Here is a 24920-nt window from a genome sequence, read left to right on the forward strand (position 1 = left end):
TTCAAATTGCTGTGTTCGCAATTAACGTGAAGTGAACGAATGTTTCTATCATTTCTGATTATAGTGTTTCTACTGCTGGTGATAAATTATGGGATAAAGGATACCATCCGGAAAGGCTCCATCAAGTTACCAGGGCCCAGGAAAATTCCCTTTATTGGAAGTACTTACATCTTCAACAATCGGAAACCTGAAGGTAAGGACTCCGTTAAAGTATGGAACTAGCAGCAACAAAATAAGTGATATTTTTTTTAGCGAATTGTACTAGCATGTTTGTTTCTTAATTAATCTATGTGTCGTCAAATGGGGTTACTTGCAACACTTCAATTTCAAAGGCCATAAATATTGTCCGTGCCAAGTTTCCCAACCATCAAAACACCATAAAATGGTCTCAATAACCCATAGATAACCAAAATATGGTTTTTATGGGATTTACCGGACAGTAACGATGGCGTTTTCATGGTTTGATCCCTTTTAAAACACTATCAAAACACCATGCAATGTAAGGGGTGGAATTAGACCGTGACCAGACCATAGGAGTATCATGGTCTTTTTGTTTGTTAGGGACCCTAGCCTAGGGTATGTAATTTTACACGCAGAAGAATCAGACCTTTTTGAAACAACAAAACGTTTAGTTGAATTTTAAACTTGACTGTTTCAAACTGAAATGGGCGTTTCTCGAAAGCAAATATTTGGTTTATTTCAACAAATATTTCTGTTTGCATTATAAATAGAAACATTCTTGAAACAAAATAAAATTTGTTAGATCTGTTCCCTTTGTTAAAAACTAACAGAATCTTCGTTTGATTTCAACTAAATTGGAGTTGTTTTTTTTTATTTCAATTATAGAGGTTTTAACCTTAAGGTCATTCGCCTCTTCGGGTTAGAAAAATCTCTTAGGAAAAATTTCTAATTGGAGTTGTTCTCTCGTTTGGTTAATACTAAAAAAAATTATTGTTACTACGAACTTGTTTGTTAGGTTAAACTTATGATTTTTTGTTTCAAGCGAAATATTTGATGAAACTATTGAAAGGCCAACAAATGAATTTGAAGATAATTTCAAGCAACAGTATTGATTAAATCAAACCTGAACCTTGTTTGTCACTATATCAAACGGAGAAATTATTGTAAACCAAAATTTGATTATCTTACTGATTTTTTTCTGCGTGTACAGCAGAATTCATGTACGTCGAGCCGAATTGAGTAAACAAAGCAGACTCGAGCTTTCAAAAATACTCTGAGTTGTAATCATTAACTTATGATTTTTGTGACCTCATACCTTGCTCCCCACTATCTAATAGAACAGAGCAGCGATGCGTTAGCGATGTACTTTTCCAGGGTTTTCGATTTGTTTTCCTTTTTTTACTTTAACCTTCATTTACTTGCACGGAAAAATAAAACAACCCGCAGAATAAGTTTTTTATACTTAAATTTAGGTAGTTTTGAGTTTTGCGTCGCTTTCGCACTTATTAGTGTTCCCGTATAAATAAATACCATTCTAGAAATTCGTATAATGCTCACCATATTGGAAATACTACTGATATATTTTACCATTATAATTGAACTGTTATACTACCATACCCATTTTAGTTACCATTTCCAATACCTTCCGTGTATCCTATATTGGAGATTTGTATAATACATTGTCCTTTGGCGCCAGAGGTTAATATTGCTCTGGTGGGCTTTGTTATTCGTATATCTGTTTACCCTGCTCCAAAAATCTGTAGTTTAAGATGGTCAAAAATCCTCGTCTAACAATATTACGGAGATAGCTCAATTGGATAAAGTGTCAGTCCTTAGCCTCAACGAAGCATTCTTCAGAAGATGGCGAGAGCAAAATAATATTTCATCAATCGATAGAATTTGAAATGTTGAAGGTGAAGGTGTTCTTAACAACCCGTTGTTTGTTTGTATGGTCGAGTATGAATAAACGACACTGGTTATGTTCGATATTATACACCTAACAATGGTTAATCTCTATTGTTGAACGAACCATATTGGAAATGGTTTTGAAACGATTGATGCAATGGTTGGGCATATGGTACACATTTATGCGGGTTGTCAATACCCGCATAAATAAAAACTTTATCTGGAATCCTCCATATTATACGAAAATTATAAGTGCTGTGGTAACCACATACGTTAAGGTCCATTTTATGATATTACGATAAATGCGTTTTTCTGTAGAATTATATGAAATTATAGAATGAAGATACGAGTTATTGTTACAATATAGAGGGAATGGTTATAATATAATATTGTATGTTAGAAAAGAATTGAGGTGCTCCCGCAGGATTATAAAAAAATATATCGAAACGATTTGAATTGAAGTCACAAGATGGTAATCGTTGTCATACCCAAGTAACCAATAAGCATTATAACGTAGCCTAATATCTGCTTTAGATCCACATATAATGCAGTCTTATAGTGCTGTGAAGCCCTAAATACTTATATAATGCTGGTATTATGCCAGAAAAGGCGAAATATAGTGCTATTACTGTGCAGAGATTGACAACTCGTTTCTGCAGTACTAATGCTATTACATAGCACCAGCGCACAAATGTCAAATTTGAAAGCCTTATATTAGCATTACTAATGCTATTAAAAGGCTTCATCTGGCTGTCATTGTCCGCCATGGTTTTAAAACCATTTCTTATATTTCCTTTCGGTATGATGAGAAAAAAGGAAAAAAAAAATAAAATGAAATGTTCTGTTTAAAACCGTAATTGTCTCTCTTCTAAAGCATTGTAATGAATATCCTTAATGGGTTTTCGTTCTGACATGATATGACAATTTTACGAAAATTACCTTTAGTAAGTCTTCAACTGAGGTACCTTACCTCGTCCTTCACGGTAAGTGTGCTGCGTTTGCTCCCAGGACTATATTGCATATGTTCGATTGAAATGAAATATGCCGAATATAATCTTCAAGAAGAGTTGCATAACAAATAAACCCACAGCCATTACAATAGCATTATATCGGCTTTTTATTTGCTCTATAATGGCATTAAATGCACTTGTAAAGCTTACATGCTTTAAAGATCCTTGAAGCATGTACGCGTTATATCAGCTTTATATACGCATATAGAGCAAGCGATAATGCTATATGTCGGCTGTGCAGTTATGCATTATTGATGCTAATATAGAGTTTTATTGCATTGTTAATGCTGTAATGGAGTTTCAATGCAACATTAGTGCAAATGTATAGCCAATATAGTGCAATGGCTTAATGCTTATGGTTACTTGGGTATGGTTCTGTAAGGTTTGCTGTAAAGCAAAACGTGTATCGTTGAAATCTTCTGACAAGATTACCTCAAGTCAAATGGTTTGGCTACAGTTTTCAACAATTCTCCATATTAAATTGAATGTGTTGTTAAAATCAGTGTTGGGAAAAATCAAAATATCAATGTTCACAAAAGAATCTTTTCATCGCCGATTTTCTAATAAAAAAACACTGATATAAAATATCGCTATAGAAAAAATCGTCAGTGAACTTCAAGAGTGTCGATGTTTTTAGAACATTATTCGGTTCAAGCAAATATCGGAAGAAGAAAAGATCGCTTGCGAACTTTTATATCGGAGAAAATATAGAAAAAAGTTCGCCTTATGAAAACATCTTGCACGATCTTCGAACAAGTGATTTCCAAAGGTTCCTAAAACCTATAGATTAACATGATACAAAAAACCTCTTCCTACAACATTGCGGGGACAGCTCAATGGGATAAAGCGTCAGTCTACCTTAGTATCAACGAAGCTTTCTTCAGAAGCCGACGCGTTAAAAAAAAAAAAAAAAAAATTCAATCGACAGAATTAAAATGAGAAGGAAAGAAATTTTTTTTTCTCCACGTAATATTTTATGCATCGCTAGATCTAAAATATCCACAAACTGTATGGTGCTTGAATGGTATGTTGTCAAAATATATATGGAAAGAAGCAAATTCTGGTATGGTGACCGTTCTTAACAACCCGTTGTTTTGTATGGTCGAGTATGGAAGTTTCATATACAATCACATTTTCGATGTGGTGTGCAAAGCATCACTAAAAGCGTTTTTCGCTTCCGGATGTCTCTTTTGCTATGTTGCTTTGGGTGAACATTTTTTCAAGAGTTTCACTGAAGCAGAAGTTCGCGTGCGAACTTCGATGCTAAGAATCATTGAATATTTGTCTCAAGAATGATACATTCGGATGCGATGTTTGGTTTCACAGATTTTTGTTTGGAAATGTTCTGGGAAAGATTAATTCGCGAATGAACCTGGAATGAACTTTCATTGAGAGTGATTTTCCCAACACTGGTGACGACAGGGGGGTAGGGGGTCATGTCATGCTACGTAGCTCTATTAAAGGAGAATAACTAACATCGTTCTCATTTTTTTTAAATTTTACGCTGACAAGGGGGGGGGGGAAGAATTACCGTCAAGCTACGTAATTACCAGGGGGTATTTAGAGGTTTGTGACAAAAAGCTACAATGGGGGAGGGGGTGTTAAAAATCACTCAAAAAATGCTACGTCATTTGTGGATCGTCCCTTACCGAACACTTCTTCGGGTTAACGCACACGCGGCTCGTGTTACACGAATCATCAAAGACATCAAGCTGCTGTTGGAAAAATCTGCAATCTTCAATTGAACGAATTAGGCGGAATATCTTGAGGTCATCTGCGAAGGACAATCGTGAAGTCTTCAGAACTAGATGTACATCATTGAAGTATAGCAGAAGCATCAACGGTCCCAAGTGGCTTCCTTGAGGTATTCCTGACGTAGAAATGAAGGTGGGGGCCTGACAATCTCCTATAACAACCGCTATCTCTCGGTCTGTGAGGTAGGATCGAAACAACTGCAAACACTACCATTTATTCCAAATCTCTCCATTTTTGCGATTGCGATATCGTGATTTATCTTATCGAAAGCGGCAGATAAGTCGGTGTAAACAACGTCGATTTGAGAACGATGTTCCATACTCTCTGTTATGTAGGATGTTAAACACAGCAGGTTAGACGCTGTTAACCGCCCGGGCGTGAAGCCGTGTTGATCGTCACTTAGATACTGCTTACAATGAGCCTGAAGAGGTTCCATAATCACCAGCTCGAACAACTTCGAAACTCATTGAGTGCAGTTATTCCACGGTAATGTCTCGCTTATTACCCTTCTTGTGGACTGGGAACATGTTCGCGTATTTCCAGCAAGACGGGAAAACTCCTCTAGCAATAGCGGGTCCCGGATTGAAAGAGGACTTAAGCCGAGAGGAAGGTCTGGTAATCATCGTTGCATCGACATCGATAGTACCCAAAGTTTGGCCTACAAGTGGAGCTCCGCTAGCGGCGAGTTCGATTTGCTCAATAGTTAGTGCCTCATCTGTGAATACATTCTCGATTTTTTCCGAAAAAAGTGCACATATGTCTCGAGATGTGGTAGCTGTGTTCCTATTGAAAGTCATAGACGACGGCAGGCCTGATTCCTTGCGCTGCTCGTTCACATATTTCCAGAAACGTTTAGGATGCGACTTGAGATTACGCTGAATATTTTGCTGATATTGATAGAAACAGTGTTGACTGGCTCGTTTGTACGCATGGTTGAGACTGACGTAATAGTTTCTGAGTGATATTGTGCGATACTTGGTAAACCTCCGCAGGGCAGCTCTCTTTATAGACTTCAGCCGTAGCAGTGTGCTCGTTTGTCATGGAGGTTCGGTTTGTCGATGGTGAACTTTTTTTGGAACGTGCCTGTCAATAGCATACACCAGAATGTTTGAAAAGGTTTGAACTGCGGTTTCGACATCTTCGGGGCCAGAATATTTTCCCAATCGATGGTGGAAAGAAGGTCTGCGATACTGCGATGATCAGCTCTACGGAAATTGTAGGAGACAGAGTCTCCTGGTCAAAATTAAATTCCCGAACGAGTACTCCAGTCGGGCAAGTAGACGCTTTGAGTGCAGTGTCCTTTAGTTCGCTCAGAAGCTCAACTCGGAAAGAAGTATTTACGCAATATCGAGCTTGCTAGTCGCAAAACTAAAACTCTCGCTTTACGTATGCCTATACCTTATCTGGTATAATCTTGGGTTTTTACGTCATTTGCAGATTGACAAGACAGTAATTTAATGTTGGAACGGTCTATCCCTAAGAATGATCATAGGAAGGGCAATCCCTCGAAGTCCCGTACAGGGGAATGCGCAACACAGCCAAAATTCCTTTGTTCCTGGCACCAACAGTTTTTGCTGTAACGAGTAACTGCAACCGAGTTACACAATACAATACATAAATTAATATGGAGTGAATTGAAAACCTACAGATTCGTGGCTTATAGCACTTTATTCATAATACTCTTCCATGTAATTTACTTTACATTGCTACAAAAAGTACAATAAACTGAATACAGTGTCTTGTCTAGTCGATTGACATATTTCGCCATATTATTTTTATCAATACTAATACTTTCTTTGCATGTTCCCCCAAAGAAGAATGTTTGTTTATTTTGCACAATAGCTATTTGGCTCTTCCATAAGTAGATTTGGCTTTACTCTGGACGAGCCTTTAACATAAATAACGCCATTGTATCTACCCAACTCTTCAAGCCGAAGCATTCATCCCCCATCGGCTACTGTAGAAATCCATCTCTGCTCAAGACCCACACGGATACGAAAAACTACCAAAAGTTGAGCTCTTTTGACTCAATCTCGGGGTATGGTGGAATAAGGTAAAATTAGCTAAACCGCGTTGAAGGTAGTTTTCCCTTTAACCACGGCAACAGCCACAACTCATTGGCAGGTTTTTTCTACTCAACCTTAAGTTAAATATGCCCAAATTTAAGTTGAATCTACCTAATTTTGAGTACACCTCAAACAACTCAAAAGTACCTTATTCCATGGAAGGCCTTGACTGAGTTTTTTTTTCAATCAATGTGTATTTATTTACTTATTTTTGCTTGACAATTAATTTTACATTTCAAGTGATACCCGCCTTTGGCTTCTCATACTTCGGTTCTTTCTGCGTTTTGTTATTTTTAACATGTTTCTATTAGTGTATCTTGCGATTTTTCAAACGGTTTAAATATTATTTTGTTTCGTTTTTAATTAAAGGCCTTGACTGAGTCGAATCTCTCTCTTTGTTACCCGCATAAATGTGTACCATATGCCAACCATTGCATCAATCGTTTCAAAACCATTTTCAATATGGTTCGTTCAACAATAGATTAACCATTGCCTAGTATAATACCGAACATAACCAGTGTCGTTTTTTCATACTCGACCATACAAACAACGGGTTGTTAAGAACAGTCACCATACGAAAATGTGCTGTTTTCCGTATACATTTTGACAACATACCGTTCAAGAACCATTCAGATTAGTGGCATGCATATTTAGGTCTAGCGATGGATAAAATATTAGCTGGAGAAAAAAAATCTCCTCACCTTCAACATTTCAATTCTATCGATTGATGAAATATTATTTTGCTCTCGCCATCTTCTGAAGGATGCTTCGATGACACTAAGTGGACTGACACTTTATCCAATTGAGCTATCTCCGTAATATTGTTAGACAAGGATTTTTGACCATCTTAAACTACAGATTTTTGGAGCAGGGTAAACAGATATACGAATAACAAAGCCCACCAGAGCAATATTAACCTCTGGCGCCAAAGGACAATGTAGTATACAAATCTCCAATATAAGATACACGGAAGGTATTGGAATTGGTAACCAAAATGGGTATGGTAGGATAACAGTTGAATTATAATGGTGAAATATATTAGTAGTATTCGCAATATGGTGAGCATTATAAGAATAGTTTGGAAATGGTTCCGAAGATTTCTGGAATGGTATTTATTTATACGGGCTACAAGCGATCTTTCCGAACTGTTTCGAAAAAAAGTACAGCCACCTTGAATAAATAATTTTAATTTAGTGGACGATTTATTATTTGTTCTTCAGAAAGAGTGACTGAGAAGAAAACCTTGTATCGACTAAATTGAATGACAAATATAAGTCCACCGAATAACCTTGCTGTTCGACCCTAATCGGAATCATAACTAAAACGATATGTTCATTTGAATAACATAGGTTTGAACACATTTTGTTTCTCCAGAATTGATTATCTATTTCACCTTTGAAGGTCTGTCAAAAATCTATCTTTTGTCTTCAAAACTTAATATTTTGAGAAGACTCTATTCAACATATTTACAAACAGAGAAAAATGTTAAATCATGAAAAATCCAAAATAAAACCTTGAGGTTTTGTACGGATAGCCCGGATAGAATTTTATAATAGCATTTACCCTACATACAATCATAAAACAATAAATATTATAGTAATTACTGTTTAAACATTGTTTGATGCAGAGTTCTCGCAATAGATTTACGATAAAATTTCATATAACAACAAATTTGACTGTTCAGAAAAAAACTGATACGGTAAATTCACATTAAATATTACTGTTTTCGAGAAAATAATGCATGGAGAAAAATCATTTTTTTTAATGTTAAGGGATCATCCATAAATGACGTAGCATTATATGGGGGAGGGGGGAGTTTTGTATTTTGTGATGATGTGTGACGACAGGGGGGTAGGGGGTCATGTCATGCTACGTAGCTGTCTTAAAGGAGAATAACTAACATCGTTTTTATTTTTTGACGCAGGACTACGTCTTTGTTTTCGATATGGGGGTGCACTCTGTAAATTCTACAAAAATGGTATGTAACGAAAAGTGGTCCAATTTTAAACGCATATAATTCAGCCATCTCACGATAAATTTTAATTTTTTTTGCACAAATCGCCCCGAAATACTTCTAAGAATAGATTCCAATAGATAAACCCAAGGATTTTTGATATCATAGCATTAAAAAATTAAATAATATACAACCTTGTCAAAATATCGCGCATTTACACACAGAATACAGCGCTTCCCAAGCCCTGTACGACGGATTGGTGTACCTAGCGCGCAACGCTTCTATGAATGACGTCATCATCGACTATTTAAAGAACGGACTTGGCCAGACACGCTCAGTTCCCTGTTGAACAGCTGGCGAAGCAGATCACTGCGCTGTGTTATTTACAGCCAGTGTAGCTGAGCTAGAAGTCCGTTACACTGGCTGTGGAGGGACGCTACCCTGTGTCGTCCAACAGGCGACCGCTCCAACTGCTTCCTAAATGCCGCTGTAATGTTGCCAGTAAATTTTTGGTTTAACTAGCACATGTATTTGCTATTTGCGCTTGAAATTAAGTATTGTAGTGGTAGTAATAAGCTTCCCATTTTGGTTTAAACGCAAGGACAGTTTTTAAAACAGGATTTGATTAATAAGTTTAGCCCATCTAAGCAATTTTATCAATTCTGTAATTTAAAAGTAATTTTACGGAACTTGGTGAATTTGGCCCCACTTGCAACTGGTATAATCAACCTGCACAAAGTGTTGCATAACGCAGGGCTGTTTTTGGAACAAAATGTGTTATCATTCAGCCCTTCGCTATGCAAAATCACGATATTATGACAGATGGGCTAAGCGCGGCCGTTACTTTCAATCGGGAATGGCCGCGTTGAATTTTGGTGAAATGTGCTAATAGTGTCGTGGTGGTACTAGTTGTCTCTTTCGCTCTACCCATCATCATCAGCGTTGACTCATTTTGCATTGTGCGCTTGGGTTCAATGCTTGTGGCGAATGTGTTGGTAGATAGGGGAACTGGCGGTAAAATGAACACGTTAAGCAAAGTCATTATTTTCTAACTAATAAGTGAATGAGATATTACAATCACAATGTATGTTTCTTGTTAGACATGTTTTGTACATGTCTGGTAAAAATACTTCGTCATAAACATATTTTTTCAAACATGATTCTTGATTTCTAAACATGTCCAAAAATGAGACATGTTAGCGAGTGAGTACAATGAACATGTGGCGGTGGTAAAATGAACAGCTTCTGGTGACCTGCAAAATGTCCTGTATGTATGCAATGCGCAGCGTTGGAAAGCTATCAAGGATCATTGCTAATATCCCAACAAATCATGAGCTTTACAAACACACAGGGCATTCTGCAGAAAAAAAAATTGTCACGGAAGAATTGAATTTTCATGACGTAATATTAACCATTTTACAATCCTGTGGCATCGAAACACATCTACAAACTTGGGGTTATCCATGGGTGTTTGAACTTTTAGGATCTGTTTGAGAGCAACTAGAAAGCTTGGTCTAGATGTGATTATATTGTCTAAAATTTGATTTTTCATCACCGGTCCGGGTGATTTTTCCCACACACTAAGTACTAAGAAAATAAATATTTTACATTAAGTAGTATAGTCCTACGTCTCCAGTTCGTGCAACCCCATAGGGCTGCCCCTTGTAGTTTTTTAATTTTACGGAGACAAAGGGGGGGTTGGGAAGAATTACCGTCAAGCTACGTAATTACCAGGGGGTATTTAGAGGTTTGTGACGAAATGCTATGATGGGGGAGGGGGGTGTTAAACATCACTCAAAAAATGCTACGTCATTTGTGGATCGTCCCTAAGATACATAACCACCCCCCTTTTTTACTGTAAAAGTCTATTTTACATTGAAATTTACTGTAAAACCGTTAAAGTTTATTGTTTTTGTATTGTAGCATGACACTAAAACTTACTGTAAATTATCGTAAAATTACTGTACTGTCACCAGTGGTGCAAATTTTCATTTTCAAATGCCAACTTCTAGTTCAATTCAACCCCAACTATGATTCAAAATCAAAGCCTCCCTTAATCATTCACTTTCAAGTTGGCGGGATTTTCATGACCAAACCGTACGTCTTCATTTCAAATTGATGCTTTTTCATTCACTAACCAAAGTTGTCATGTGCTCTGTAGATGCCAGTTTAGGTCAAATGTTGGAATGTTATGCGTTTTCAAGCTTACATGAACAGCAAGAAGTATGTGCAGAGTAGTTTTGCTTGAAAAACCTAGTCGATACCCAAGTAGAGTGATATTCACAGGGTCGATGAAATTGAAAATGATTGGAAAATGATTGAGCAGCTCGGCTGTTTGAATGAATGATGCCAACTAAAGACTGCAAATTGAACATAGTAGGGCATGATTTGAGATTTGTCTTTCCTTCAAGATCAAAACTACCTGTTGAAAATTTGCAGCTCTGACTGTCACAGTGAAAATCACGGTTTTGTTACGGTACATTTCTATTCGGGAGGCGACACTGTGCGTCGTCCAGTAGAATTCTCACAATCTTCGTGCACTTCTCGAGTAAAATGCCCCTCATTACGGAGGTGTAGCATATCATTTAAATCGAATCGCTTTTCTTCGGTCCATTGGACGTCAAAACTTGGACTTCACTGCATGGTAGTGTTGATTTCGCTACTGGGGCTGTTATCTCTTCTTTCTGAAAATTAATGAACAATTTTTCAAAAGCCACCTTACACCAAATCTTTTAAAAAAAATCATAATAAATTAATCTGTATAGATAGCCTTGTTTATTCAGCAAACTTTGTTATTATATTGTACGGCATTGCGCAGGTAAACTTCACACATCTACACAGCCGATACTTTGAACACCCTAACCACAAGCACCACCCTAATTCCATTCATTTGAAAAAAAATCGCCAAAAAACTAACAAATTTCCCAAAGACATCATGAAGATAAAACAAACTATTAGGGAGCTATCAGTTTTGTATTACTAAATACAGGTTTTCGATATGTACTGAAAATTTAGTGCCAAGTTTTGTAGTGATGTCGTAATAATCGAAAGAGAAAGAGGATCGCAATGTTACTGAGGTTCTATTGAAAATTTTCTCCAGTTTTATGCAGTGTAGCGCATTCCTCTGTAGACTCTTGAAAAGCACAGACTCTGGGTCTTACTATAAAAATTGATTCCGTCAGACACTAGTTACACTGTTAGCAGTTATATTATACATAAATAATACATTTATATACTTATTGTAATCATTAAATACGACACGTATACTGCTTCTTAATTAATCTGTGTATTTTTATGAGATTACCGGGAAGTACCGATGGCGTTTTCATGGTTTGATCCCTTTTAAAACACTATCAAAACACCATGCAATGTAAGGGGTGAAATTAGACCGTGACCAGACCATGTGAAAGGGTATGTAATTTTAGAGTAGAATTCGCTGAGTGTACGTCGAGCCGAATTGAGTAAACAAAGCAGACTCGAGCTTTCAAAAATATTTCGAATTGTAATCATTAACTTATGATTTTTGTGACAATCTCATATCGTGCTCCCCACTATCCAATAGAACAGAGCAGCGTTGCGTTAGCGATGTACTTTTTCAGGGTTTTCAATTTGGTTTAAATAATGTATTTATATACTTATTGTAATCATTAAATACGACACGTATACTGTGAAATATAGTTAACCTTTAAATGCATAACGCTGTTTTAAAACAACATTGCAAAAAACATCTCAAAATTATCACAGTAATGTATTGAAACTTTGAGACAATTTTGACAAAATTAAAAAAATGATTTGTGCCTTTGAGGGTTAATATGATTCCCATGTTTGGAAATAAAGTCAAATGTGATGTCAATTGATACAAAAAAAATCTACTGCACATTTTTCAAAGACTTATTATGTACAACATATATATATATATATATATATATATATATATATATATATATATATATATATATATATATATATATATATATATATATATATATATATATATATATATATATATATATATATATATATATATATATATATATATATATATATATATATATATATATATATATATATATATATATATATATATATATATATATATATATATATATATATATATATATATAATTTCTTCTAATTGTTTACGCTGACGATTTCGATGACGCCCGCTCGTGGTATGTTCACACTCGAAGTAACTAGCTTAGTAGTATATGTAAGCAGGGTTAGCAGATTTATTTTTTGAATGTCTCCACATTTAATATAAAGTGTCTTCAAGGACCAATACGCGGAATCGGTTGTCAATTTAGAGGAAACCATTCTGATTTCCGAATAGAATGGTCGTCAAAATGTATATCTTATGTAGGTTGTGCGTCGGCAGAAATTATTACGCATGTCTATTTCTGTGCTAATAGTCCCTAGAAACTGATGTGATTAAAAAACAATTTCAACACTGGCGACTGAAATTAAGTTGGATATTTTTCGCGTTTCTTTAACATTTTTGGCTTTGGCAGTTGGCTGCATCAAGAATATTTTTAATGCGAGGAGAAATTTTATCAACATGCTTTTAAAAGGATCAGAAATATTAAAACTGAAAATTCGGTCCACAATATCAGAAAAAATATAAGACCAGCGATGGCTTTTTCTCTGACTGAGATAAGGAAACACTTGTCTGAGCTCAGAGATCAGAAACAGCTTGCTCCATAATATCAGCTCGAGAAAGTTCTAGTGCAATACCTACTTTCTCAAGCTTCTCGATCAATGTAAAAGTTAATATTCAGTCGAGATTCGCTGGTTGGACACTTTTTTAACTGGACCGCTTTTTAGTTGGACCTCCGCTAGTTGGACCATTGCCCAACTAAAACGCATCTGAATGTCAAAATCTTATGTCAAATTTACTTTGACAATCAATCTGACTACTATTAGAGATGTGAATAGATGCAATCACACTACTAACGTCTTCTTTGGAGAGTTTTTGTCATCCAACTAACGAATCAAATTCGTTAGTTGGACAGAGGTGTGGTCCAACCAGCGAATCACGACTGTAGATATTCGTAGAGACCAGTGGCGTCGCTATTCTTTAGCATTTCAATTTCCGCGAAAGGCCACTTAGAGCGTCCCTGAAGAGAATACTTAAGTTTCTCCTCACGCTGTTTGTACGCGGAACATATCGGGAAATCAAGTGCGTTTCCCCCCGGATAGAGGCACCTTTTGACATCTCTTCCGCAGGAGTCATCCACATGGTTCCCACCCCATTTCCCACAACGAGTCTTATTGCTACAGTAAGTGGCTCTGTGTCAAAATTGTTTGCAATTAGTAGGGGGAGTGAGGATACTTGATCCTTGAGGATATTTGATTCCCCTTCCATATCGCATAATCTAAACATAAAAAGTTATCACAATATAAAAAGAAAATGACATATTTGGTAGTTTATGATGTTTGAAAAACGAATTAAATGCATTGCATTGGTTTTGGGAAAGTTGTATCATATTTTTGAAAATAAGGGTTAAAATTCATCATGAAGATCTTCTTACGATTTTTTTAATGATTCTATGAGTTCGTCGAACTAATTATTTATGAATATTTTCAACTACAATTACTTTATAAGGGCTTTTGTCTAGAAAAACGTTTTTCGAACAAATCGTTACACAACTTCTACAAAAAAACTAAATTTTGTTCACCTCATACAACAGGGACCTCTGATCCCTGTAACACTGGGTAATCTTGATCCCTATCATTAACTCTCACACACACTTCAGAAATTTACAAGAATAGAAATAATAACTTACATAAAGTACCTGACAGTAAAAATTGAAATTAAATGTTTGTATCTGGCTTCACTTTCTACTGGTGTTAAAGCTTGTCGTGCATCTAAAAAGGTAGTCTTATTAGTTATTTTGTCAGGCTATGTGGTTAGCTTAACTTTCGTTTCTATTAGTCACAGTGTGCTCTGTTTGTTTAGCCCTAGTAGGCAGGGGATCAAGTTACCACACATTTTCACAAAAACTTAATTTTGACACGATTTTCAAAACTGTTCATATTACTGAATGGACATGGTTTTTGGATTTACACATTATTCACAGCTCTTATAATTTGAATTGACTTTAAAATGACGATATTTGCAAATAAAATTTTCATTTGAATAAAATGTTACGTAAAAAAACCAAAAGTGGGATCAAGTGTACCCACTCTCCCCTACAGTTCATGTCCCGCGGGACCAGAAGGCGAACAGGTAGACGAAGCTTATCCAAGATGAGGTAGTTATATAGAGTAGAACCGGCCACGCAATAAGCCTGAATTGACGTGTGCCCTCTTCCCATAAGCACTGATGCTGAATGCAAACATTTCCAATCCAGTATCTTCACTGGCTGAAGCATGCGATGTTTAAAACAGCCAACCTCGTGTGTCACAATACAAACTCGAATCGCCGACGACCCCGTCTATTTCAACCCGATTAGCTGGTATATACTCTATACACCTTCATAATAAGCCCGTAGCAAGCAATATCATTTGCCTGCTTCAAACTATCAACCACCATTCGAAGCCTATCAGGGAGAATTTCTGTTACGGAAAAATATCATTCCGTCAGAACTCGAGAAATCTGTAACAAGTGGTTTAGTTTCGTCCAAGACTGTTGAGATTTTCGCTTTTCGTAATTTGTATATATATATATATATATATATATATATATATATATATATATATATATATATATATATATATATATATATATATATATATATATATATATATATATATATATATATATATATATATATATATATATATATATATATATATATATATATATATATATATATATATATATATATATATATTCTTATTTTCATGAGTTTGGGTTATTCAACTTGTTTTTTTTATCTAATTTTCACTAATACCAGCTCTAATTGAAAAAATATGGCACTTATTGTAATTTTTTTTTCATTTTATTCGATAGCCAGGAAAATTTTACAGAGAAAAATGTATTAATACCTTTCAGTTAAGGAATTTAGTATTCTTTTAAAAGTAAATTAGTTTAAAGTTCGTGCTATTATTAGCATGTTCGTTAATTTTCTTAAAATAGTAAATAATAAACATCACCATTATTATCATGGAAATAATGTATCTCAGCAAGTTCTACAGTTATTTCTTTGATTCCATCCAATTATCTCTTTGGCTTCGACGCAAAATCGTTTTTATCACATCGTTTCATATGCAAAAATAACGATTTCGAACCCACTACATTTGTGGCGAGGTCACGCTGTGTTAACTATTAAATAGCAGCAAAATGAAAAGAGATATAGAAAAAGTGTCAAATAAAAAGTTATAGAGAACATTAAGGGGCATCAAATGAATAATAGTAACGATAAATTTTGTTGATTAATAATTAGAATAATTAAAAAACTCAAAAAAACACAAATTTTGAGTTATTTCATTAGTAAGAAATAATTTAATACACTTCACTAAAAGATATTTGTACATACACTGATAGGAAATTTTCTCAGCTTTCCAATAAAATCTTGTAAATAACGATATAAAGCATATTTTTCAGATTAGAGTCTTTTAAGCACTTGCAAGTCGGTTACAGGAAAAGCATAGTAATGAAATTACAAAGAAATGAGAAGAGATAGAAATATATAGTGCAGCTATTATCCAAATTTTATGGTTTTTCAATGATAAATCAATGAATGTTGTGTTATTAAATTGTAACATGAAGAAAATGGAGTTCAATGTCAATCTTGGAATGCTAAAATCACGAGCAGTAGCACATAATGATATTCCCATTTGCATCGGAGCAATTGCGCGACGAATACTATAATCATCATGTTTTTGCGTCTTTCGTTTGTAATTATGAACCACTTTGCATAAAAATAATAAATAATAACAATAAAAATATATTCCAATCTGAAAAATAAAAATTTTCTTAGCAAAAAAGCGGTCGGATTTACCCCACTATTTAGTGGTCGGATTTGCCCCACCACGTCATTTTTCATTACGATGCAATTAAAAAAAATATGAAAAAGGTTGAACTAAATTCTTCTATGCACTTTGTAGGACTTTATTCAAAGAATTTAAATCCACTTACATTTATTATGCAATCACTTTAACAACCAGACATATCCTGTAGTCAATGATGCACAAAAGTCAAATCAAAAGTTCTAAAAACACACCTTTTGTCGTTTGAGCATCTCAATGTAGACTGATGAAATGCTGTCATACCACCATTATGATTATTTTCGATGCTCTACACGACAACATTGATATTAGTTCGCGTAGTGCTGCTGATTTTCGGTAACAGAGGGTGGTCGGGTTTACCCAACGTCGGATTTGCCCCACCTTACCCTATACAGGAGCCGAAATTTACGTACCCATAATTTCTTTCATTTACCTGTTTCACGGACTAACTATGGTTATAATGAACCCATTTCCAGCTTCTGTCGCATATTTAATCAATGTAGTGGTGTTTTCGATTTTCACCTCTCCCGTTCTGTACTTAACCGTAAATTTAGACGAATCCTATCTAGTTCATAGTATAAGAGTATACCATGTTTGTTTTGTTAGCGTATGTTACCTGTAGAATATCTGTTAGTTTAAGTTGAATATGTTGTTATGTGTATCATTAGGATTTGATGTAATCTGTTGATGCGAAAAGATGAGGAGGTTTTATGCCTATTCAAGAGAGAATTTGTTATGGTCTGCTTGAACGGGCTTTTCCCTGCTCCAAATAAACGATATATATATATATATATATATATATATATATATATATATATATATATATATATATATATATATATATATATATATATATATATATATATATATATATATATATATATATATATATATATATATATATATATATATATATATATATATATATATATATATATATATATATATATATATATATATATATATATATATATATATATATATATATATATATATATATATATATATATATATATATATATATATATATATATATATATCGTTTATTTGGAGCAGGGAAAAGCCCGTTCAAGCAGACCATAACAAATTCTCTCTTGAATAGGCATAAAACCTCCTCATCTTTTCGCATCAACAGATTACATCAAATCCTAATGATACACATAACAACATATTCAACTTAAACTAACAGATATTCTACAGGTAACATACGCTAACAAAACAAACATGGTATACTCTTATACTATGAACTAGATAGGATTCGTCTAAATTTACGGTTAAGTACAGAACGGGAGAGGTGAAAATCGAAAACACCACTACATTGATTAAATATGCGACAGAAGCTGGAAATGGGTTCATTATAACCATAGTTAGTCCGTGAAACAGGTAAATGAAAGAAATTATGGGTACGTAAATTTCGGCTCCTGTATAGGGTAAGGTGGGGCAAATCCGACGTTGGGTAAACCCGACCACCCTCTGTTACCGAAAATCAGCAGCACTACGCGAACTAATATCAATGTTGTCGTGTAGAGCATCGAAAATAATCATAATGGTGGTATGACAGCATTTCATCAGTCTACATTGAGATGCTCAAACGACAAAAGGTGTGTTTTTAGAACTTTTGATTTGACTTTTGTGCATCATTGACTACAGGATATGTCTGGTTGTTAAAGTGATTGCATAATAAATGTAAGTGGATTTAAATTCTTTGAATAAAGTCCTACAAAGTGCATAGAAGAATTTAGTTCAACCTTTTTCATATTTTTTTTAATTGCATCGTAATGAAAAATGACGTGGTGGGGCAAATCCGACCACTAAATAGTGGGGTAAATCCGACCGCTTTTTTGCTAAGAAAATTTTTATTTTTCAGATTGGAATATATTTTTATTGTTATTATTTATTATTTTTATGCAAAGTGGTTCATAATTACAAACGAAAGACGCAAAAACATGATGATTATAGTATTCGTCGCGCAATTGCTCCGATGCAAATGGGAATATCATTATGTGCTACTGCTCGTGATTTTAGCATTCCAAGATTGACATTGAACTCCATTTTCTTCATGTTACAATTTAATAACACAACATTCATTGATTTATCATTGAAAAACCATAAAATTTGGATAATAGCTGCACTATATATTTCTATCTCTTCTCATTTCTTTGTAATTTCATTACTATGCTTTTCCTGTAACCGACTTGCAAGTGCTTAAAAGACTCTAATCTGAAAAATATGCTTTATATCGTTATTTACAAGATTTTATTGGAAAGCTGAGAAAATTTCCTATCAGTGTATGTACAAATATCTTTTAGTGAAGTGTATTAAATTATTTCTTACTAATGAAATAACTCAAAATTTGTGTTTTTTTGAGAGTTTTTTAATTATTCTAATTATTAATCAACAAAATTTATCGTTACTATTATTCATTTGATGCCCCTTAATGTTCTCTATAACTTTTTATTTGACACTTTTTCTATATCTCTTTTCATTTTGCTGCTATTTAATAGTTAACACAGCGTGACCTCGCCACAAATGTAGTGGGTTCGAAATCGTTATTTTTGCATATGAAACGATGTGATAAAAACGATTTTGCGTCGAAGCCAAAGAGATAATTGGATGGAATCAAAGAAATAACTGTAGAACTTGCTGAGATACATTATTTCCATGATAATAATGGTGATGTTTATTATTTACTATTTTAAGAAAATTAACGAACATGCTAATAATAGCACGAACTTTAAACTAATTTACTTTTAAAAGAATACTAAATTCCTTAACTGAAAGGTATTAATACATTTTTCTCTGTAAAATTTTCCTGGCTATCGAATAAAATGAAAAAAAAATTACAATAAGTGCCATATTTTTTCAATTAGAGCTGGTATTAGTGAAAATTAGATAAAAAAAAACAAGTTGAATAACCCAAACTCATGAAAATAAGAATATATATATATATATATATATATATATATATATATATATATATATATATATATATATATATATATATATATATATATATATATATATATATATATATATATATATATATATATATATATATATATATATATATATATATATATATATATATATATATATATATATACAAATTACGAAAAGCGAAAATCTCAACAGTCTTGGACGAAACTAAACCACTTGTTACAGATTTCTCGAGTTCTGACGGAATGATATTTTTCCGTAACAGAAATTCTCCCTGATAGGCTTCGAATGGTGGTTGATAGTTTGAAGCAGGCAAATGATATTGCTTGCTACGGGCTTATTATGAAGGTGTATAGAGTATATACCAGCTAATCGGGTTGAAATAGACGGGGTCGTCGGCGATTCGAGTTTGTATTGTGACACACGAGGTTGGCTGTTTTAAACATCGCATGCTTCAGCCAGTGAAGATACTGGATTGGAAATGTTTGCATTCAGCATCAGTGCTTATGGGAAGAGGGCACACGTCAATTCAGGCTTATTGCGTGGCCGGTTCTACTCTATATAACTACCTCATCTTGGATAAGCTTCGTCTACCTGTTCGCCTTCTGGTCCCGCGGGACATGAACTGTAGGGGAGAGTGGGTACACTTGATCCCACTTTTGGTTTTTTTACGTAACTTTTTATTCAAATGAAAATTTTATTTGCAAATATCGTCATTTTAAAGTCAATTCAAATTATAAGAGCTGTGAATAATGTGTAAATCCAAAAACCATGTCCATTCAGTAATATGAACAGTTTTGAAAATCGTGTCAAAATTAAGTTTTTGTGAAAATGTGTGGTAACTTGATCCCCTGCCTACTAGGGCTAAACAAACAGAGCACACTGTGACTAATAGAAACGAAAGTTAAGCTAACCACATAGCCTGACAAAATAACTAATAAGACTACCTTTTTAGATGCACGACAAGCTTTAACACCAGTAGAAAGTGAAGCCAGATACAAACATTTAATTTCAATTTTTACTGTCAGGTACTTTATGTAAGTTATTATTTCTATTCTTGTAAATTTCTGAAGTGTGTGTGAGAGTTAATGATAGGGATCAAGATTACCCAGTGTTACAGGGATCAGAGGTCCCTGTTGTATGAGGTGAACAAAATTTAGTTTTTTTGTAGAAGTTGTGTAACGATTTGTTCGAAAAACGTTTTTCTAGACAAAAGCCCTTATAAAGTAATTGTAGTTGAAAATATTCATAAATAATTAGTTCGACGAACTCATAGAATCATTAAAAAAATCGTAAGAAGATCTTCATGATGAATTTTAACCCTTATTTTCAAAAATATGATACAACTTTCCCAAAACCAATGCAATGCATTTAATTCGTTTTTCAAACATCATAAACTACCAAATATGTCATTTTCTTTTTATATTGTGATAACTTTTTATGTTTAGATTATGCGATATGGAAGGGGAATCAAATATCCTCAAGGATCAAGTGTCCTCACTCCCCCTACTAATTGCAAACAATTTTGACACAGAGCCACTTACTGTAGCAATAAGACTCGTTGTGGGAAATGGGGTGGGAACCATGTGGATGACTCCTGCGGAAGAGATGTCAAAAGGTGCCTCTATCCGGGGGGAAACGCACTTGATTTCCCGATATGTTCCGCGTACAAACAGCGTGAGGAGAAACTTAAGTATTCTCTTCAGGGACGCTCTAAGTGGCCTTTCGCGGAAATTGAAATGCTAAAGAATAGCGACGCCACTGGTCTCTACGAATATCTACAGTCGTGATTCGCTGGTTGGACCACACCTCTGTCCAACTAACGAATTTGATTCGTTAGTTGGATGACAAAAACTCTCCAAAGAAGACGTTAGTAGTGTGATTGCATCTATTCACATCTCTAATAGTAGTCAGATTGATTGTCAAAGTAAATTTGACATAAGATTTTGACATTCAGATGCGTTTTAGTTGGGCAATGGTCCAACTAGCGGAGGTCCAACTAAAAAGCGGTCCAGTTAAAAAAGTGTCCAACCAGCGAATCTCGACTGAATATTAACTTTTACATTGATCGAGAAGCTTGAGAAAGTAGGTATTGCACTAGAACTTTCTCGAGCTGATATTATGGAGCAAGCTGTTTCTGATCTCTGAGCTCAGACAAGTGTTTCCTTATCTCAGTCAGAGAAAAAGCCATCGCTGGTCTTATATTTTTTCTGATATTGTGGACCGAATTTTCAGTTTTAATATTTCTGATCCTTTTAAAAGCATGTTGATAAAATTTCTCCTCGCATTAAAAATATTCTTGATGCAGCCAACTGCCAAAGCCAAAAATGTTAAAGAAACGCGAAAAATATCCAACTTAATTTCAGTCGCCAGTGTTGAAATTGTTTTTTAATCACATCAGTTTCTAGGGACTATTAGCACAGAAATAGACATGCGTAATAATTTCTGCCGACGCACAACCTACATAAGATATACATTTTGACGACCATTCTATTCGGAAATCAGAATGGTTTCCTCTAAATTGACAACCGATTCCGCGTATTGGTCCTTGAAGACACTTTATATTAAATGTGGAGACATTCAAAAAATAAATCTGCTAACCCTGCTTACATATACTACTAAGCTAGTTACTTCGAGTGTGAACATACCACGAGCGGGCGTCATCGAAATCGTCAGCGTAAACAATTAGAAGAAATTTATTAGGGGAAATTTACGAGCAATGCATCAATGGATGAGTGGAATTTACTATTTAACCTCCAGGTGTCCGTCTTAGGTACAGTTCTCCAATTTGTTTTGCTGCTAATGCGTGATATGCACTGGTATATGCGAGCCGTGTGCAGACACATTATGGGATTTACTGACAATTCACTTTGCTTTGCTTTTTTCTTTCGAATTCCGATACGTTTTACTCAGACGTGATACGGGACGGCATAACTTTGTAATACAGCGAAATTATTGGGCAACAAATAGAAGAAATATGCATTCGATTCTCTCGAATATGAATCAAACTTTACGCAAGGATTGGTTTCAAAATCATGGCGGAGAAACAGAACACAGAATCAAACCTGCAAGTTCATCAGAATTAAAAAAAATCAGAATGATCTATAGACGTGATAACCCTTACAGCTTCATATTCTATACCTATGTAGCAGATTTTTGCTCAATGTGCGTCGAATCGATTTGAATAAACAAGTCAGACTCGAACCTCCAAAAATAGATTACATAACCGTTAGGTATGAAATTCATATATTATGGTCATTGCTGTGCTCTCCGTGCTATCCAATAAAATTGAGAGTATCTTACTTTAGCGATGGACTTTATCGGGGTTTTTGATGTTTCTACCGTAGCCGATGAATGAGGAAGGGGGCACATAAAGTTTGAATGAAAAAGTCCTTTCGAATTGACTTTTTCATACAAACTTGTATGCAATTAAACCCTTCGTTCCGAGATGCGGAATATAACCAGGGTGGCTTGGAGTTTAGGGACGCTGATGGAATGCAACAGTTGAAACGGTAATGTTTTCTCGAAACGGCGAGCTGTGTATTTTTATTCTTTCAATTTATTTGTGTTGGCTTGGTTCTCGACTCGAGTATCTAGAGTCTTTCGGTGTTAATGTGCCGTGGGATCCAATCGATATGAGATCCTAGTAAAGTTCAGCCCGAAATGAACTAGAATTCTGGCTGGATCCAGCTCGCATTCCGGCTCCAGTGACACAACCGATTCTAATTAGAATCGGTTGTGTCACTGGAGCCGGAATGCGAACTGGAACCAGCCAGAATTCCGGCTCATTTCAGACTGAGCTTAACTGGGACATTGCGATATTGTGGTGGGCAGTGGCGCAGGGTTGCCATATTCACAGATTTTTCTGTAAGTCACAGATTTTTTAAAAACAATTCGGCACACTCTTTTTCACACATGACAGGTTTTTGACATTTTTATAAAAACTTCACAGATTTTCACAGAGTTTTCAGAAATATTCCTTTTTTTAGAATTATTGAAAATTTTTCATAGATGCTCACTGATTCATTTCTCTTCGAGGTGTCACAGATGATAAAAAGATTTGTTTGACCGAAACACAGATTTCAATGTGGCTTAAGCTGTTGCTAAAGTGTTTCATCAGAACTCCATGTAGAAAGCTTAAGCAATGGACCTTTTGTTTACACTTGTTCGAAAACGATGAGCTAATGATATACTTTGTACAAATTGATTGACGGGCTAGGGGCAGATCACTCTAAGAATGTATAACAAATTTGCATCAAATTAGAAAAAATGCATTTAATTTCCATTTTTGCATCAGCTTGTCACTCCCTCGCAGAAAAGTTTGTTTAACAAACGTCCTACGCTGATCCACTTTGTTCGACGTTTTGTTAAATGTAGGGCTAGTTTTTCTGTAGGGTTTTGACGTCATACACGCAACGCAAACCACATTGCAGGCAACGCAAAAACATTGCACGCAACGCAAAATACATTATGAATTTCTATTTTGATGGAAATAAATGCATTTAATTGCGCTGATTTTTAAAAATGCATCACAAGTGATCTGCCCCTAGTTGACGGGTCATTGCATAATGGCCGAAATCCAGGCACCTGAAATATCTCTCTGTTTGTTTATGGGTTTATGGGATCAATGGTAACAAGCACCGACTATTCGACTTTGATCTTACTGGTCGACATAACCTGGTTGGTTGAGGCTGGCGATAAGCGTATCGTTGCTGTGTTCCAGTATACGCCTTCCTCAACCTGATTGACATCTGCTATTTTCCAGGATCAGGCATCCCGTATAAATAAATACCATTCCAGAAATCTTCGGAACCATTTCCAAACTATTCATATAATACTCACCATATTAGGAATACTACTGATGTATTCTACTATTATACTTCAACTATTATACTATAATACTCATTTTAGTTACCATTTCCAAAATCTTCCATGTACCTTATATTGAAGATTTGTACACTACATTGTACTTTTGTACCAGAGGTTAATATTGCTCTGGTGGTTTTTGTTATTCGTATATCTGTTTACACTGATCCAGAAATCTGTAGTTTAACATGGTCAAAAATCCTCGTCTCACAATATTACGTCGATAGCGGCGATAGGGATCTTTAATTTGGAAAAATTGTGTCAGTTTTTCATATGTATTGATAGTGGATGTCCTTACGAGTACACTCATATCATTCTTAAACCTTAATTATTCTTTTCTGATTTTTAAATTTAGAAAACCCAAATTAAATTCAACCAGCAAACTAACAGTTGTCCTACTAAATGACGTATCTACAAATATCACGTTCGCCTCATTGTTAACCGGGACAGCACTCTACACATCATGATCTGCACGGTAAAAAAAACTTTACCCATTTTATGTATTCAAATTGCCCA

At 34.9% G+C, this 24920-nt stretch overlaps 1 protein-coding gene across 1 annotated transcript in view; it reads left to right on the top strand.

The window, feature by feature from the left end:
* LOC131683931 (cytochrome P450 4d2-like) overlaps nt 1-24920 on the top strand; it is an 84128-nt gene continuing 59208 nt past the window's right edge. Inside the window, exon 1 of the mRNA XM_058966344.1 lies at nt 1-193. Within this exon, the coding sequence (XP_058822327.1) occupies nt 40-193 (154 nt within the window). The 5' untranslated portion in view covers nt 1-39. The remainder of the gene's footprint in view (nt 194-24920) is intronic.

This window comes from Topomyia yanbarensis, chromosome 2, assembly GCF_030247195.1.
Source record: "Topomyia yanbarensis strain Yona2022 chromosome 2, ASM3024719v1, whole genome shotgun sequence".
In the NCBI taxonomy this organism is placed as follows: Eukaryota; Metazoa; Arthropoda; class Insecta; order Diptera; family Culicidae; genus Topomyia; species Topomyia yanbarensis.